General features: G+C 43.5%; 1 protein-coding gene across 1 annotated transcript in view; it reads right to left on the bottom strand.

The window, feature by feature from the left end:
• Positions 1 to 2,681, bottom strand: part of LOC116957569 (guanylate-binding protein 3-like) — a 45,191-nt gene extending 42,510 nt beyond the window's left edge. Inside the window, exon 1 of the mRNA XM_032979806.2 lies at positions 2,138 to 2,681. Coding sequence (XP_032835697.2) covers positions 2,138 to 2,219 — 82 coding nt within the window. The 5' untranslated portion in view covers positions 2,220 to 2,681. The remainder of the gene's footprint in view (positions 1 to 2,137) is intronic.
• Positions 2,682 to 16,876: the final 14,195 nt, after the last annotated feature.

The raw sequence follows: 16,876 nt of genomic DNA, 5'->3' as shown, positions 1-16,876 counted from the left end.
CACACCCGGTGTCGTGTTGGTGAGTTAACCCTCTACAACATTTACAATTATTGTGTAGTGTATAGTAGTGTATAGTGTAGTATACTAGTTCAGCACACCCGGTGTGTGTTGGTGAGTTAACCCTCTACAACATTTACAATTATTGTGTAGTGTATAGTGTAGTATACTAGTTCAGCACACCCGGTGTGTGTTGGCGAGTTAACCCTCTACAACATTTACAATTATTGTGTAGTGTATAGTAGTGTATAGTGTAGTATACTAGTTCAGCACACCCGGTGTGGTGTTGGTGAGTTAACCCTCTACAACATTTACAATTATAGTGTAGTGTATCGTAGTGTATAGTGTAGTTTACTAGTTCAGCACACCCGGTGTGTGTTGGTGAGTTAACCCTCTACAACATTTACAATTATTGTGTAGTGTATAGTGTAGTATACTAGTTCAGCACACCCGGTGTGTGTTGGTGAGTTAACCCTCTACAACATTTACAATTATAGTGTAGTGTATAGTAGTGTATAGTGTAGTATACTAGTTCAGCACACCCGGTGTGGTGTTGGTGAGTTAACCCTCTACAACATTTACAATTATAGTGTAGTGTATAGTAGTGTATAGTGTAGTATACTAGTTCAGCACACCCGGTGTGTGTTGGTGAGTTAACCCTATACAACATTTACAATTCGAGTACCGTGACGTTTCGACAAATCCATTTACAAATCCCACGAAGAATGTAAGGCAGATGTTACAGAATCACCTCTGAGATCCTGCAAGTGATCTCTGCTCCACAGAGAAGAGGGAAGTATTTTCCCACCCGATCTGCCATATGAGATTAATATTTGTGGCATGACAATTCAATAATATGTAATCCTCGGAGCATACATTTGGCCAACATGTGATGTGTGTGTATATGTGTGTAGTCATTGAATAACTGGCCTGAGCCAATCAACTCAATTCAGTTGAGAATCCAGCTTAATCACAACTCAGTGTAGGTATATTGTATCTCTACGCATGGGTATATGTGTGAGTATATGGATCTGTGTGTCTGCTTATTTCTATGTGTCTTTGAATTTCTAAGTCCATGGGTCTGCATGTGAGCCTATACAGGTTTGAGTGAGTGTATGGACCTCCATGTGAGTATATGGGTCTCTATGACAATCACTTGGCGACTGCGCTGAGGCTATACATTCATTGTATTTGAGAACACAGTTTCATGACAGGTGTCTGAGACCAAGATTCTAAACTAGGATCTTAATGGTGCCGGCTCAGCAGCACTCTGATCTCTGAGTCTCCCACCACATCTTAGCAATACTATTTAAAATTGTATTAATATTTCTCAAGAACAAGGACATAATAGACCCAAATAACCACGGCATACACCCTCCAGATGACCGACACGCACATTTGTTGTAGTAGTGAATACCGGCTGTGATCTAAGGAGTAGAAATAACGGGAAAGCGTGCGACAAAAAGAAATGTACACTAGGCTCTCGATTTTCCATATACAGTTTATCCGATTTGTGGATTAATCGTGTACCTGAGATTTTGACATAAATTAATTACTTATGGAGTTTCCCGTAAGACCAAATTAATAATCTAAAAACAGTGATACATTGTTATGCTTAGAAATGTTTATTTCAAGTCACGTGGTTAAACTGATAAAATATGTCCTCCGGTGAATCCGAAATCCACGTGATCGCCTCTACAGTACAATAGTTGCATATATTAAAAACAGTGGGTGGATATTGATTAATGTTGATTGGCATGGCTCTGTTATCCACTTAGTGAGTCTTCTGCACGGGAGCAGGAAAGTGTTATTATCACTGAGCACGTGAATCGATCGGTCGATCGTTGGTATTCATTCGAAATCGAAAGATTAGCAATCAAAATCGTAATCTGTGCTGCAATTTGAGTGATTTATCCGATTATTTATTTTTATGAGTTTTACTTCATGGAAAATTTATGTTTTTGTATTTTCAGCGACTTTGAAATATCCGCAGCCGTCTTCCCGTGTCATTAGTGCAGATAATTGAGTCTACTGAATTTAAAAATGAAAGCATGTGGCAGGCAAAACACATTTGAAAATGTTTCCCTTCTACATACAGGCCTGCCGGGGCAGCTCCTAATATAAGTGTAATAATTCAGACCTTTGGACGTGGGCCCTTGCAGGTCACTCCTGTGCGCTTTGTCAGATCTGAAACGAGGGAGAAAAATCACGCGCCTGCTCATGGTTTCTGTAACGCTTTCAATATGCGTTTGTCCGTGGAACACTATACATATGTATTACTAGCTTTACTACCCGACTTCGCCCGGGGCTTGGATTAACCCGGTCGGCCGCGTTTGTCCCCCCAGTGGCGATGTTCAGACACCGCACCAGTTACTCGTTTGAGGCTGAGTCGACCTAGGTGAGGCCCAGGACTGGTTCAAATAATTGTCACCGGTGGTGGCCATATGAGCGGGAATGGAACTCGGGTCGCCGGGTTCGTAGCGCAGCGCGCTAACCACTACACTACCGCTCCCCCCACAAACAAATGCGCGCGTGTCCACTGGTACACATACACGCGCTTGCTGCAGACACACGCACAACTTTCAGGGTGCGTACGGCAGTAAACGACTGAAATAATAAAGCAATGCTGCGTGAAGAACGCCTTAGACCTGCAACACATTTGTATGGCACTTAACTCACGGAGGGTTGGGGTGGGGGGGATTCGTGACGTCAGCAGGCACACTCCATTACGCTCCCACACGCGCGGGTGACATGACAGAAATGTGACGTCACAGTTCACTTGCCGTGCAAAATATATATGCATTATTGCGCCCCTGCCCCAAACCTAAAAAAAAAATACAAAAGTCTATTTTCATAATTTTTGCATGGTGTACCGTCTGGAAAGCACCCACATGGCAAATTTCAAGTTTGTTGCATGTCGGGAAGTACGCTAAACATTTTGAACAGACACACACAATCACAAATTACCACGTGTCCTATTTGCTAAGCCATGTGTAGTGGCGTAATGCGTAGAGGGTTGCAAACAGCGGATGCATTCACGCGAGGGGTTGAAAAAGAGTGGGTGCCTTTCAAGGCGAGCAGATGCAAGCGTTAGGACATGGAACAGCCGCCAGAGAGAAGCCAGCAATTAAGGGGAGAAGCGGTAATTAGTTGGGTGCATTCGGGACAGGCAGGTGCAAGCGTGCAAACACGAAGTAGGCGCGGGAGGGACGGGAAATGAAGACGATAAGGGAGAGAAAGCACGTGCAGGAGGCGTCGCTGAGGAGCCAGCTTAATAGGGGTCAACTGAGGACCCTTAATGAGGAGGAGGATAATGAGGGGTGCGCGGAGACAAGAAGCCTGGGACCTCGCCCACCACACCTCGTCCTCCTCAGTGGGGGCACGGACGAGGTTGGAGGTGTGAGAAAAGGCTGACAGGCTAGCGGAGTATTAAGTGACAGGATAGCGGAGTATTCAGTAGCAGGCTAGCGGAGTAAGAGAGAGAGTTCAGAGCAAGGGTGTGTAAAGAGTCGGGAGCATCCGTGCACGTTGCGAAGTAATAAAGTGACACAGGAGAGAAGCTGATAGTGTCCGTGTGAATACACCACTACATTTGGTGTCGAAGTGGTCAAGAACCTACGTCGCCATCATGTCAAAGAAAGTGGCTAAGAAAAGGAACTTACCTGTTGGCTTCACCGATGACGAAAACGACGGAGACATCGTTTCCGCCACGGCCCATGGAGCTGCGGATCAGCTGGCGGGCCCGGTGGACCTGCTGCCGCCATCGTAAGAGGGATAGCGCAGGGCGAGCCCGGTCCACACGCCGACGAAAGGTTGGCGGGCTGTCACTGACCATCTGGAGATGATGCTGTCTGCGGTTACCAACCTGTTCAACGTACTGATGATGGCAAACCAGGCGACGACTTCGGCAGTGGCGCTGATGGATGCGCCGACTCTTCCCGTCACTTCAATGACGGCGATCGCGCAAGAAGCCGCCAACATTCCGCGAGCAGACGTGGCTCCTGCCATTTCAGCGACCACGCCAGATTCGACGTTTATTTCGCCTGCTGTGCGGCCATCTCCGATGCACCGGTTGCCGCCGGTCCGTGCTTTCACTGCGGTGGGAGGCGATTTGACGGCGTTCCGCCGTCGCTTTAAGGCAGCGTATCGTTTGGTGGACTGGTCTACAGATGAGGCGTTACAGGGCTTGCCCACGTCCCTGGATGATGATTCGTTGACTGCCTTCTACTCCATCCCCAAGGCCGATCAGTCTTCGCTCGCCAATGCCTGCTCCGTGATGGCAACGATCTTCGACCCAACATCGAACATCCGCAGAAGATTCCTGCTCAGAAAACGAGAGGACACTGAGACGGCCCTGGCATTTCCCAGCGCTCTCTTGGCCCTCCATCGATCGAGCAGCCCTCGATTCTCACCCTGGTGCGGCTCTTGGCACTGGAGAGGGAGCTGGGCATCGTCCTTTCCATCGCCGACGGCGATGACCTCACGTCCCTCCAAGTCGCTCGAAACAGATATTGGCTGCAGACATTATCTACCTCCACCAGCCCTTGGGGGGGCGCCCATTGTATTGGTTAAAAAAACGTGATGGCTCCTTGCGATTTTTGCGTTGACTTTCGAAAACTCAACAAAATTTCCATAGCAAACACATACCTGCTTCCTCGTATAGACGATTCCTTGGATGCTCTGTCTGGTGCACAATTCAACCCTTGATTTGCTGTCAGGATTTTGGCAACTGCCCTAGGACACAGAATCTAAACCTAAAACGGCGTTCTGAACACCACAGGGGTTGTTCCATTTCAATTGTCTCCAAATAGGACTTAACTCTGTGCTGGCCACCTTTCAGCGCCTCATGGAATTGGTTCGATCTGGTTTGCAATGGGAATCGTGCCTTATTCATCTTGATGACATCATTGTCTTTGGTCGCACTTTTGATGAGCACTTGCAGCAGCTGCGGTCTTTTTTTTCTCGGGTGCGTGATGCAAACTTGAAATTTAAGCCGCAAAAATGCAATTTGTTGCAAACTTCGATCAAGTATTTGGGCCATGTCATCAGCTGCGTCAGGGGTTGCTACCGACCCAGATAAAATGGCCTGCGTGTTGTTGTATATATAGGCCTTTTTCCAAAAATTGATATTAAGAATAATTCTGCCAATATTTTTTTTTATCAATCGCGGTGTCGCTTGGGGCAAAAAGGGGGTGATGCGAACCCCCCCCTCCCCTCACACAGCAGCTGTGTTTCACACTCACACAGGCAGCCGGAGATAAGCCATAAAAGGTAATAAAAAGGGGGGAGGTTTCTAATGAGATTCTGGGGAATCTCTACATGGCTTCAAAAGAGTACAGACCCCAGGCGCCACGATGACGAAACAGGCAACGTTTTTTTAACACAACGGTAAAAGTTCGAAAACTTAGCGACAAGAATAAGTGAACATCATAGACTCACACACTCACTCCGATGAAAAACTAGTCTACAATCTACATTAGTGGGTTATTATTTCTCATATTATTTAGTACTAATGTTATTCACCTTATTTTTTAGTATTATTCTTCTATCTACTCGACTTTACCAAAATAACCAAAGAATAAATTCTGGCAGTCACGGATGTTTAAGCCAAAACTTAGTTACATCTCCAACCTCGGGATATCAAAAAAATAACTCGATTATAACAGCACGGATCCCTGGATACAGACGGGGAACAAACCCTCGGCATATACGTGGTAATAACGATGATTAATCACAAATCATGGATAAACATAAACCAAATAATAATTATGAAGTATTAGACCGAGGGTCATCCAGAAGAATAAAAAAGGCGAAATAGGTCAATCACTCATAACCAAGATAAAACGTATCCCATGAAGAGAGAGCCTCCCAACCGCCTTTGTCTTCCAGAAGCAATAAAATTACATACGCATGCTGAGGGCATCTCCCCTTAAAAACCAAAATAAAACACCATGAAGGAATTCCAAACCACGATGTAAGTACTGTAAACGCTGCTACAAACATACCTTGAGTCACTTACAGAATTAGAACTACAAAAGTGGTACGGTATCAAGCTACTAGAGGAAAAAAAATATTTTTTTTTCCAAACGGTACAAGAGAAACGACTGCAAAGGCCAGCGCCCCTCTCTGTGAGAGAGAAGAAAATGTAAAACCCCACCGCGAGGGAAGAGGGGGGGAGGATGCAACCGGACAATAGGAACCCCTCCCTCCAGAGAAATTATTACAAAGTTGAAAAGCTAGAAAAAACACTTGAGGGTAATTTTGGAGCATCTGTTTTCCACGGATGAAAAGGTGGCTTGAGGAAGGGGACAGGAACCAGGCCAGGGTGAGACTTAACAGATTGTTTAATCAATCAGGACATACACATACATACACACGTACCCCGGATGAACAACTGCCCCCACAGCAAAGAGAAAAATCAAAAGGATTCCGTTACTTTGTGAGAAGGCAAGCCCAGAGGAGAGAATTTCAGATATAAACAGTGACACGACACACACAATTCAGTGCTGCGAATGGCAGGCTCCGCGAACCTACCCCCGTGACTGGCACATCGTCAACTAGCTGCATCAGCAGAAGCCACGCATCTACGAAGCCAACGCAAAGAGGCCACTACTGCAAGCGACAGAAGAGTATTGCAAGTGGCAAGCTCCGGGGTGGGCCCTGCAATCGACCAAGGATGGCGAGGCTTGCCGAGTAGCGATGTGTCACCAAGTGTGAGTTCAGAGCTGAAAGACGAAGTATCGCAAAAAAGTTGATTCTACATCGAGCGCCAGCTCCCACCAGCAGCTGCAGCCAGAGAGATAAGAATGACGAGCAACGTCAAGCATTCAACCTCGAGAAAGGGCGGAAAGCGCCAGGCATCGACCAAGCCAACTCACAGCGCTGCACGCGCAATCGGGCATCGCCAGAGAGCACGGAGCCTTAGGAAAGAGCGTGCAGCAGCGGCACCAGCGCCACCGAGCAATGGTGTCAGCTGACAGCGGACAAGCGGTGAGCGCTATCGAGCACCTTCAAAGGCAAGTGCCGTGCCGAGCCAGCAGGAGATTGAGCCTGACCAGCCGCGCGTGAGGAAGAGGAGAGCGCCGTGGATTCGACCCACACGCACACCGACCAGCACCAAGCTGGGAACCAAGACAAGAGTGAGGAACGGCGACCATAGGACGAGCCGCGGGCGCTATCTGACAACGGAATCATCGCGCACCACGACGGCGAGCGTCGTGCCGACTCTCTTCATTCAGCAGTGGACTGCAGCTGCTGCCGAGCAAGAGAGAGAGAGAGAGGGCGAGGACGCCGTGCGCATGACCCTCCCCCACTACTCACCCACCCACAACGCATCGCCCGGCGTCTGCTTGACGCGAAGAATTGATCGAGGAGACAAAACCACCAACACACATAAAACACATACCGGGACTAATACTAATAGGACGAATGATAAGAGTGCATAAAATATTAGCTGATCTTGAAGAACATTGCTGCCCATTGAGTTACGTGGATACGGTCGTTTAGAAGTATTTTATTCGTCCGTTTTGTTAAGTGCATAACTTACCAATGAATTCATTGATGAAACTAAACGTTTAGAAACCTACGTTGCGAATCCACACACTCACTATTGTGTTGAAATATTTCGATTGATCACATAATCTTGCCCGCGAATGTATTGAAGTCTTAGCCAATTGATAAGCACTTGCTGAAGCAGGCACACAGGGTTGCAAACAGCGGAGGCATTCACGCGCGGGGTTGCAAACAGCGGGTGCATTCGGGGACAGGTAGGTGCAAGCATTAGGACATGGAGTAGGCGCTGGAAGGACGTGAGATGGAGACGATAAAGGAGAGAAAGCACATGCAGGAGGCGCCGCCGAGGCGCCGGATAAATAGGGGGCAACTGAGGACCCTTAATGAGGAGGGGGATATAAAGGGGTGTGTTGAGAACACGGGGTTGAGTTGGTTGGAGCTGAAGGAACGAAGAAGACAAGAGCCGGAGACAATAAGCCTGGGACCTCGCCCTCCACACCTCGTACTCCCCAGCAGTGTTGGCTGATCTCCTGCTGGGGGCACGGACAAGGTTGGAGGTGTGAGAGAAGGCTGACAGGCTAGCGGAGTATTAAGTAACAGGCTAGCGGAGTGTTCAGTAACAGGCTAGTGGAGTATTCAGTAACAGGCTAGCGGAGTAAGAGAGAGAGAGAGAGATTTCGGAGCAAGAGTGCGTTGTGTGAAGAGTGATGAGCATCCGTGTGGGATGCGAAGTAATAAAGTGACACAGGAGAAAAGCTGACAGTCCGCGTGAATACACCACTACACGTGGATCAGAAGCGTAGGCGTTATTGAAGAAAGTGAAACTAAAGTTTCCAAAGCATGCACAGATGCATGTTTGGATTTATATTGAGAGACAGATGGAGGAGCGCTTCCGATTAGCGTGGTTGGCTACATACGGCATTGCAAAAGAAGTTCAACATGCATACACTAATAAATGCTACACTACTATACACTACATTATACACTGCCTCTGATTAGCAAGGTTGGCTATGTACGGTGTTGCAAAAGAGGTTGAGTTGAACATACACACACTACAATATAAACTACACTACTATACACTAGATTATACACTACCTCCGATTCATGGTTGGCTATGTGCGGTGGTGTGAAAGAAGTTGAACATACACTACACTATACACGACTATACACTATACACTTCCTGCGATAAATGCGGTAGGCAACGTACGGTGTTGCCAAAGAGGTTCATAAGCTCGCTAATGATGTAAAGAAAAACTGTAAAAAATTAATACAAATAATGAAGTGAACTTCGGCAGGAAATGGCTTGTCAAAAAAATGTTTGGCGATGGCTGAGACTAATGATGGAGTGCAAACCGAGGAATGGAACACCATCGAAGAGGAACGTCCACTGAGCAGTGTGTGAGTTCATGGTCGTCGAGTGATGCCAGCGGCTCAGGTAGGCTTTCATTCAACAGTGGATTGATGATTGGTCGATGACGATTAAAGTTTCGCCAACTGAGTCGTGATGTTAGGATAAAGGCTTTGCATTTCACGATGCCATAGGGATAAGTGCATGACGCGTGTGGAGTCATCACCACGGGAAAGGCACATCCATTTAGCGCTGTTGTTTTCCACACTTTTATCCAACTTGCCCTGTTGTCTGTTCATGTTGTTTCATATATTTGACGCTTAATATATTCGGATCTACGAAGTATGACGAGCTGAAATTTTGTATACAGACTATATTAAGACTAACGTTTTTCAATGCACACACTTTTATTTGCACTGAAAAGTATAAAATAAATTATTTTTACCCCAGAATTAATCAAATTTGATGTGCTAAATAAAGTCGGTGGTTTCCTTTCGATATATTTAATTGTCTTCATGCAAGCCACCAACTTTACTCAGCAATACAAATTTGATTATTTCAGGGGTAAAAAATATTCATTTTATACTTTTTAGTGCACATAAATGTGTGTGGATTTAAAAACTTTATTTAACTTTTTTTCCCAAAGCTTTTCAAAGTTTGCTCACTTTTCTCAAGAATAAGTGTATAAAAGCAAGACAATTTTTGTTTAACTAAAGTTTTAGTTATAATTAATTGTCTTCATGATAGCGAGCATGTTACAAACAGACAGACCGATGGACATCCATAACCTTTTAAACCTTAAGTTTGAAAGAGTAAAATAGCCATTCATAATCATCGTACGTACGTGCTCCTGTCATGTTGCTTTGGGTGACTCTCTAATGGTCCTGCAGAACACAGAGGATACCTATTTAGTGGGACACAATTCATCCATTCAAATTGGTAAATGAAATTAGAAATAACAATTTACTATCTTCTTGGTTATTTCGGTAAAGTCACGTAGAATGAGAATAAAACAATAAAACAAGACGATAAAATTCTCACGACGTTTCGGCCACAACACAAGAAGAAGGCTACTTGTGTTGTGGCCGAAACGTCGTGAGAATTTTATTGTCTTATTGTTTTATTCTCATTCTACGTGACTTTACCGAAAGAACCAAGAAGAAGAATCCTTGCAGTCACGAAAGCTTTAAATCGAAACAATTTACTAGTTGAGTTCTTTTTTGGAGGCATCTTCGTGCAGTCGCTACTCAAAGAGGGTATGGGGGGCACATTTGAAAAAAAAACAGCGCGAAACGGGGAGAGGTAGCAGAGTGTGTAGCTTGGACTAGAGTGAGATGAGAGAGGTAGGAAAGTGCGTGGAGGGGAGTGGAGTGAGATGAGAGGCAGGAGAGTGCGTGGAGTGGAGAAAAGTGAGTTGAGAGGGGAGAGGTAGGAGAGTGTTTAGCATGGAGTAGAGTGGGATGAGAGGGAAGGTATGAGAGTGGCTGAAGGTGAGTAGAGTGAGGTGAGGTGAGATGAGGTAAGCAGCGGCTACTCCTGGGAGAATATTGAAGCTCTTCTTTGGTTCTTTCGGTAAAGTCACGTAGAATGAGAATAAAATAATAAATTAATAAAATAAAACAATAATATTCTCACGACGTTTCGGCCACAACACAAGCGGCCTTCATCAGGTGAAGGGACGAGACTGTCTGGTAGGACAGCGCTGTCCTCCAGACAGTCTCGTCCCTTCACCTGATGAAGGCCGCTTGTGTTGTGGCCGAAACGTCGTGAGAATATTATTGTGTTATTTAATTTTATCAATTTATTATTTTATTCTCATTCTACGCGACTTTACCGAAAGAACCAAAGAAGATGAATCCTTGCAGTCACGAAAGCTTTAAATCGAAATATTGAAGCTGTTTAGGGAAATCTTATCATATACAGTCGATTATCCGGCAGCTTTGGGGGGAAGGGAGCACCGGATTTTCAAAAAAGCCGGATAATCACAAATGATTATTTAAAATAGTTTATTTTGCACATTCTTGCATTACATTATGTTTTTAGTTGTGTTTACTTGTTTTAGTGCCTTAAATGTGTAATGTGTGAAATTATTATAAATACACTTACAAATACACGATATACATATCCTACCTTAAAAGTTACCGTATTTACTGTACCGGACTAGCCACTCAAATCTCGAAGACTGTATGGTGTGATGTATGTAGCACTCCTACGCTGTTATTTCAACACAAACATGTGTTTGACGATCGCCGGACTAATGCAGCCTTTCGACAGGCGCTCTGGCGAACTCCGAATCACACAACGCACTTTTCTATTTTATTAACTGCAGTTATTAGTCATGAAAATGTATATATATATGTGCAGTATTTTAATTGTTTAAGTCGTATCTAGTGTATTGTGTACTCTATGTAATATTTGACACTGATATCAAGCATAGCTACTTTTTTTTTGTCTCGCACATGGTGCCAATCGCCAGACTGGTTACTCCAGCCTTTTGGCCCAGTTTTTCCGGTTTTGACATATCGGCCGGGGTTCGCCGGATAATGTTGGAAGCCAGATAATCTCGCGCCGAATAATCGATGATCATCTGGATATGCATTCCGACTTGTTTATTAAATATCACATAAGCGGCATGGCTGGGCTTCTGCAGTGGAAATAAACCATTCTGAGCCCTCCTGAGCTGCACTGGGCAGGTTTGACAGGGCCTCACTGTTGCTCGGTTGTGCAGTAAAATAAGAGAGAAAAGTAAACCTACCTTCAGATCTCGGCTGTGATTTAGTGGGTTTCTCTGAAGGTGAGTGCTCTTCTCTGGGAATAAAAACGCCACCACGCACGCACGCATGTTTCATTATTTACACATACATTGCACAGGTGACAAAAAATATGCTGACTCACAGCTTGATGCGTTTGTGGTTTCACGACCCTTCGTAGCTGTGTCCCAAGGAAAAGGAACATCAGCCGTCCATCACACCATTCGTAGAAAGTTGTGGTCCTTAGTTAAAGACGGGGATTTCACAGAATGTGAAGGTCTCCATCAGCAAATCGGTTGTTAATGTTGACTGCACTGCCATTCGAAATCTTGATCCGAGAGTTGTCCGATAAAGTGGAGGTAATGTTTTAAGATCTATTGTTGGTCAATCGTTTAAGCTTGGTGAAGATATTATGGAATAACTGAGCAGTGGTCTGTGGCAAACTCCAGGCCACAGTACACTGCAATTTTGCAGTGCGAATCTGCAGTTAATAAGTCTGTGGTAAAAAAAAAAATGTTGACCATGATATTAAATGTAGGAATACCTGTGAATGTCTTGGCGCTGGAACCACGTGCAACTTATTCTGAGCCCTTTTCTTGTACCCAGAAAGAAATTATTCTTTCTGAGTTATCATTGGGAATGCCACACTGCCATGTAGGCCAATCACGATTTCCAGGCCATCTCTGGAAGTTCCAGAGACAGCATTGCAATCCCCGATGGCACAGGGCAATGTCCAGTGGTGTTGACAGGTTCAGCGTCATGTCCCACGTACTAGTAGAAATAATCTTTAAGTTGTCAGATGCTCCGTTGGTTGGCGCATATTGCCTGGGCAGTTTAAAATCCTATTGTTAAATTACAAAGTAGTTAATCATCTTGCCCCAGTCGATATCACTGATACGCTGCACCCATATGTCCCCTCAAGGTCTCTCCGATCCAGGGATGCAGATCTTCTCTCTGCATTCCCAGGTCCAGGCTTTGGTCTACGGGTGACCAGGATTTTCCCCGTGTAGTCCCGAGGCTATGGATCGCTTCCACGAGATATCAGGATCTCTCGGAGTCTGGGGATATTTAAAAAAATGTGTCTTAAAACCTACCTATATGCTTCCACTTATTGAACTTTTAGTTACTTTAGTTAAATGGATTCTTAAAATGTATTCATAATAAATATTTTTTTCATGCTGAGTGTCTGCTGCTGCTGTGTCTTGTGCAGCACTTGGAGATGCTTGATGAAAAGCGCTATATAAGTAGGATTAGTATTATTGAATAGCATCTAGTTTCCTCCCTGAACCATCATAACATCTTTCTTAAAAAATTGTTCCTGAAGCAGAATATTAGTGCTGGAAACAGCCACATTGGCTAATGTGATTTGGAACTTTTATCTTTACCCGTGTATCGATAATAAACATTTTATGATCAGTTTGATTAATTCACTATGAGTTGTCTTGGTGTGTTCTGGGACTGTTGTTGTTGTTGTTTTCCTGCCTTGCCCAAGCTTCCATTTAGTGTTGAAAAATCGTCAGTAATTAATATATTTTAGCAATTATTATTTACATACTTTTCAAAAGTTTCACAGAAGGATAATTATTTTTGTCTATTTTTATGTTTATTTACGTCAATTTCATCCAGTAAACAGACAAAAAAACAGTAAACACAAATACGCAACCTAAAAACATGTTATACAGGCATGTGCAAAAATAAGCTATTTAAAATAATGATGATGAGTTATAATGTTTCATAATGTTCACATGTAGATGCAATATGTCCGAGCTGTTTATTTCCAGTAAACTGATAAGTGGCGACCAATTTCATCCATAAAAGAGGTGTTTTGGATTAAATCGAGCAAATATATAAATTCGTTGTAAAACATACCACCACCCGACACAGCCAACTAGTAAGGGTTGTCACGTGAACAGGACAAGCCAATTCATCACCTGTATAGCACACCAGTTTGTTGGAGAGCCAAGCCACAACATTTGCAATCGGAGTACAGCGTTTCGCCACTAATTACAAATAGCTTCATCAGACGACAGCCAGATTTGACAAATCTCCAACACACCGGTGTGCTGTACTAGTGACAAATTGGCATGTTCTTTTTATGTGACAACCCTTACTAGTTGGCTGTGTCAGGTCGTGGCAGGTTTAACCACACATTTGTATATTTACACGATCTAACCGAAATATCCTCTATTATGGCATAGACATTGAAAAACATCAATGTGTTTTTTTGGCCTGGTTTCTTTTCCATTGCACACATGATAAAGAGGAGAAAAATCTAATTAAGGGTGTATTTAGCCCTGAAGGCTGACGGAAATAATGGATTGTTTGATCCTGAAAAAGTTCAGAAAGGACGCAGATTTAAATAGAGGTTTGTAGAGAAATATAGTTTGCATCTCAACTGATTAGGCAGTTTAATTGATATTGATAATAAATAGTCACCGGCTGAATGAAGACAAACAAAATGTGCAAGCATGCGAAATTTTTATATTAAACTATATAGAAGCAACGGTATTTGATGTTGAAATATGCTATATATAGTCTGTGCTATATTTTTAGTAGTGACTCAGTCGATTTGTAGTATGTGGAGGTGAGTGAGTGGTGGTGTGAAGGGAGAGTGATGCTAGTGGTGTCTGTGGATCTGCATCTGAGTATATGCGTCTCTATGGGAGTGTACAGTTCTGTATGTGAACCCATGGGTATCTACACAAGAAATTTGTGATTGGGTTGCGACCATCGATTTTACTACTCTTGTGAATCCAGTTTAACCACAGGCAGCTAAAACCTGAATAGAAACCCAGTATATGAGTGGTGCTGGATTAGCATCTATGATGTCTGAGTCACACCCGGCCTACTGCTATTGAGCCATTTACAAGAGCCATTCAAACACCAGTGTGTGCCTTGAGTACTGCAGCAGACGTATTTATCCAATTCAATGTATCACTCACTCCTTAGTTTTCCAAAACTTCAATTTGTCTTTTAGCGTGTACGCATCTGCATCTGTGACAATACAGTTAATGCATAAATCAGACGTTATAAACACGTGTCACTAGAAGTAATATTCGATTAGATATCAGAACATTCCAAGCTGTAAATAGGATACATATATCATCATGAAATACTATAGTGGAGTTTTGTTAAGAAAACTGGTATACCAGGACATTTTGGTATTCAGATGATGCACTGTACAATTCGATAACTCTACTATACCCAGGATATGAAAATAAGAATAGGTTTTATCCTTTTTGACAATTAAACAGGTGTTAAGATGTTGCAAACACCGAATAGATATATTTGGCAAGGAATCAAGTTTGCATTAATTAACGTTCTTGATGTGAAAATGCAAACAAGCATGCTCTGCATAATACATGTTTTGGGTTAGATCGTGCAAGTATAAATGTGTTGAAACCCTCCAGATGATTAGTAAATTATTTTTCTAAAATCTATTATGGACAAATATTTTTCATAGCTCTGACAACTACGGGCTTAGTGCGGCCTGTAGTTGTCTGAGCGTATTATAAAGTAATACATAATTCAATTACAATTCCTTATAGGAGAAACACATACTAGTTAACTGATTACTAATCTAGTTTATAATAATCCCCCCCCCCCCCGCCTCTGATCTCTGCACCCGATTGGGATCAGTTATTGGGTTCAGTTATGAATACATATTATAATTACAATTCCTTATCGAGGAAACATACTAATTAACTGATTACTAATCTTATATAATTAAATTACCCTGCCTCTGATTTCTGCACCTGATTGGGTTCAGTGATGACGTCATTCTGCTGCTCTGTTTAAGACCGGAAGCAGGTGGATGGCTTCACTATTCTGACAATCGCCCGATAATGCTGGATGTAATTACGTCGTATTCAGATGCTAAATGTTGTAGATTCACTCTTCAACACACTGGTTGGCCGAAGTAGTAACTATTTGGTGTTTAGTTTACCTGACAAATCCCTTACTGATTGGCTATGTTGGGTGGTGGAGGGTTTCGAAACATTTATACTAACACGATCTAACCCAAAAACCTCTATGAATAATATTGGTGGCGAAAGCCTACGTGTTAAACAAACATGCTCTGATAATATATGCATTGCCTTTGAAACTGCTTGGCCTACACCAGAGACAGCCTTCTTTATCACCTAGTCTCACCAGTGTCGGACCAGAGAACACCAAAGGTGAACAGTACAATGACAATGCACGTATCAGAGTATTTATAGCTCGGAGTGAGCAGCTATATATCATGGGAACTCCTTTTTAACCAGGATAGCATCACAGAATCTCCAGAATCATTTTTTTTTCAAAAGGGATCTGCTAAGTTACAAAGCAATGGGCAATGTTGCTATGTGGCTTTTTCCCAAACAAAGGCGGAGTTTGACATATTTGGGGAGGGCAGGGGCCTTAATAACATTTAATATTCACTTCTTGCATTGTGTCTAATAATTTCCTTGTCTATGCAATCACAAAACAGCCTTTTAACAATATGTGAGCACTATTCCTCAAACAGACTGGTCACATTGTGGCAGACACAGAGCCCATTTTGACGAGTGAAGAAGCTTCACAAGGGTTGGTGACGCTTCCACTGATTTACAACTTGCACACTTTCATCCAACAAGTTCACTGCTTGCGCCTAGACGTCAAAGGCTCGGCATTGGACTTGTTGAGACCAATATCTCTGATCAAGTCATTGAGGTATTTTTGGTTTGGGTAGTATGGGTTTCTCTCCTCAGCTCCACCTCTGAAATGGTCATCTGGATCTACGTCTTTCTCGCTCTCTAACTTGCTGCTCTATTCTAAAGACGGCTGCTCTCTCTCTGGAGGAGTGGGTACAGGGAGCTCATGGCAGTGTGGCACCGGGGCGATGGATGAAGAAGGTCCGGATACGTGATAGCAGGTGTATTCTTGCCAGTCCAACGTTTAGAAGGGTGCACCATGCAGAAGTAGCAGTTGCTTGAGTGGTCAGTGGGTTCCCACCAAATTATTGGGATAGCGAACTTCATGGCTCTCTTTTCCCCTCTGTACCATTCTACAAAGATACATTTATTTCACCCATGACTAATGTGTAAGAGATTACATATTGACTTGAAGCTTTCGTGACTGCAGGAATTGATATTCTTTGGGTCTTTCGGTAAAGTCACGTAGATAGGTTCAATAAAAAAATAAACTACGACGTTTCGATCGCAACACAAGCGATCGTCATCAGGTGGAATAAGTGAGGGGGGGGGGGGAAGCCACTAAAGGCAAGCTGTTTAAAAGGTTTAAAATGGGC

The sequence above is a fragment of the Petromyzon marinus genome, chromosome 77 (assembly GCF_048934315.1).
Source record: "Petromyzon marinus isolate PM22_M1 ecotype Great Lakes invasive population chromosome 77, UKy_Petmar_22M1.pri1.0, whole genome shotgun sequence".
Classification (NCBI taxonomy): Eukaryota; Metazoa; Chordata; class Hyperoartia; order Petromyzontiformes; family Petromyzontidae; genus Petromyzon; species Petromyzon marinus.
The sequence above is the reverse complement of the archived record's forward strand: the minus strand, read 5'-3'. Positions and strand labels throughout refer to the sequence as shown.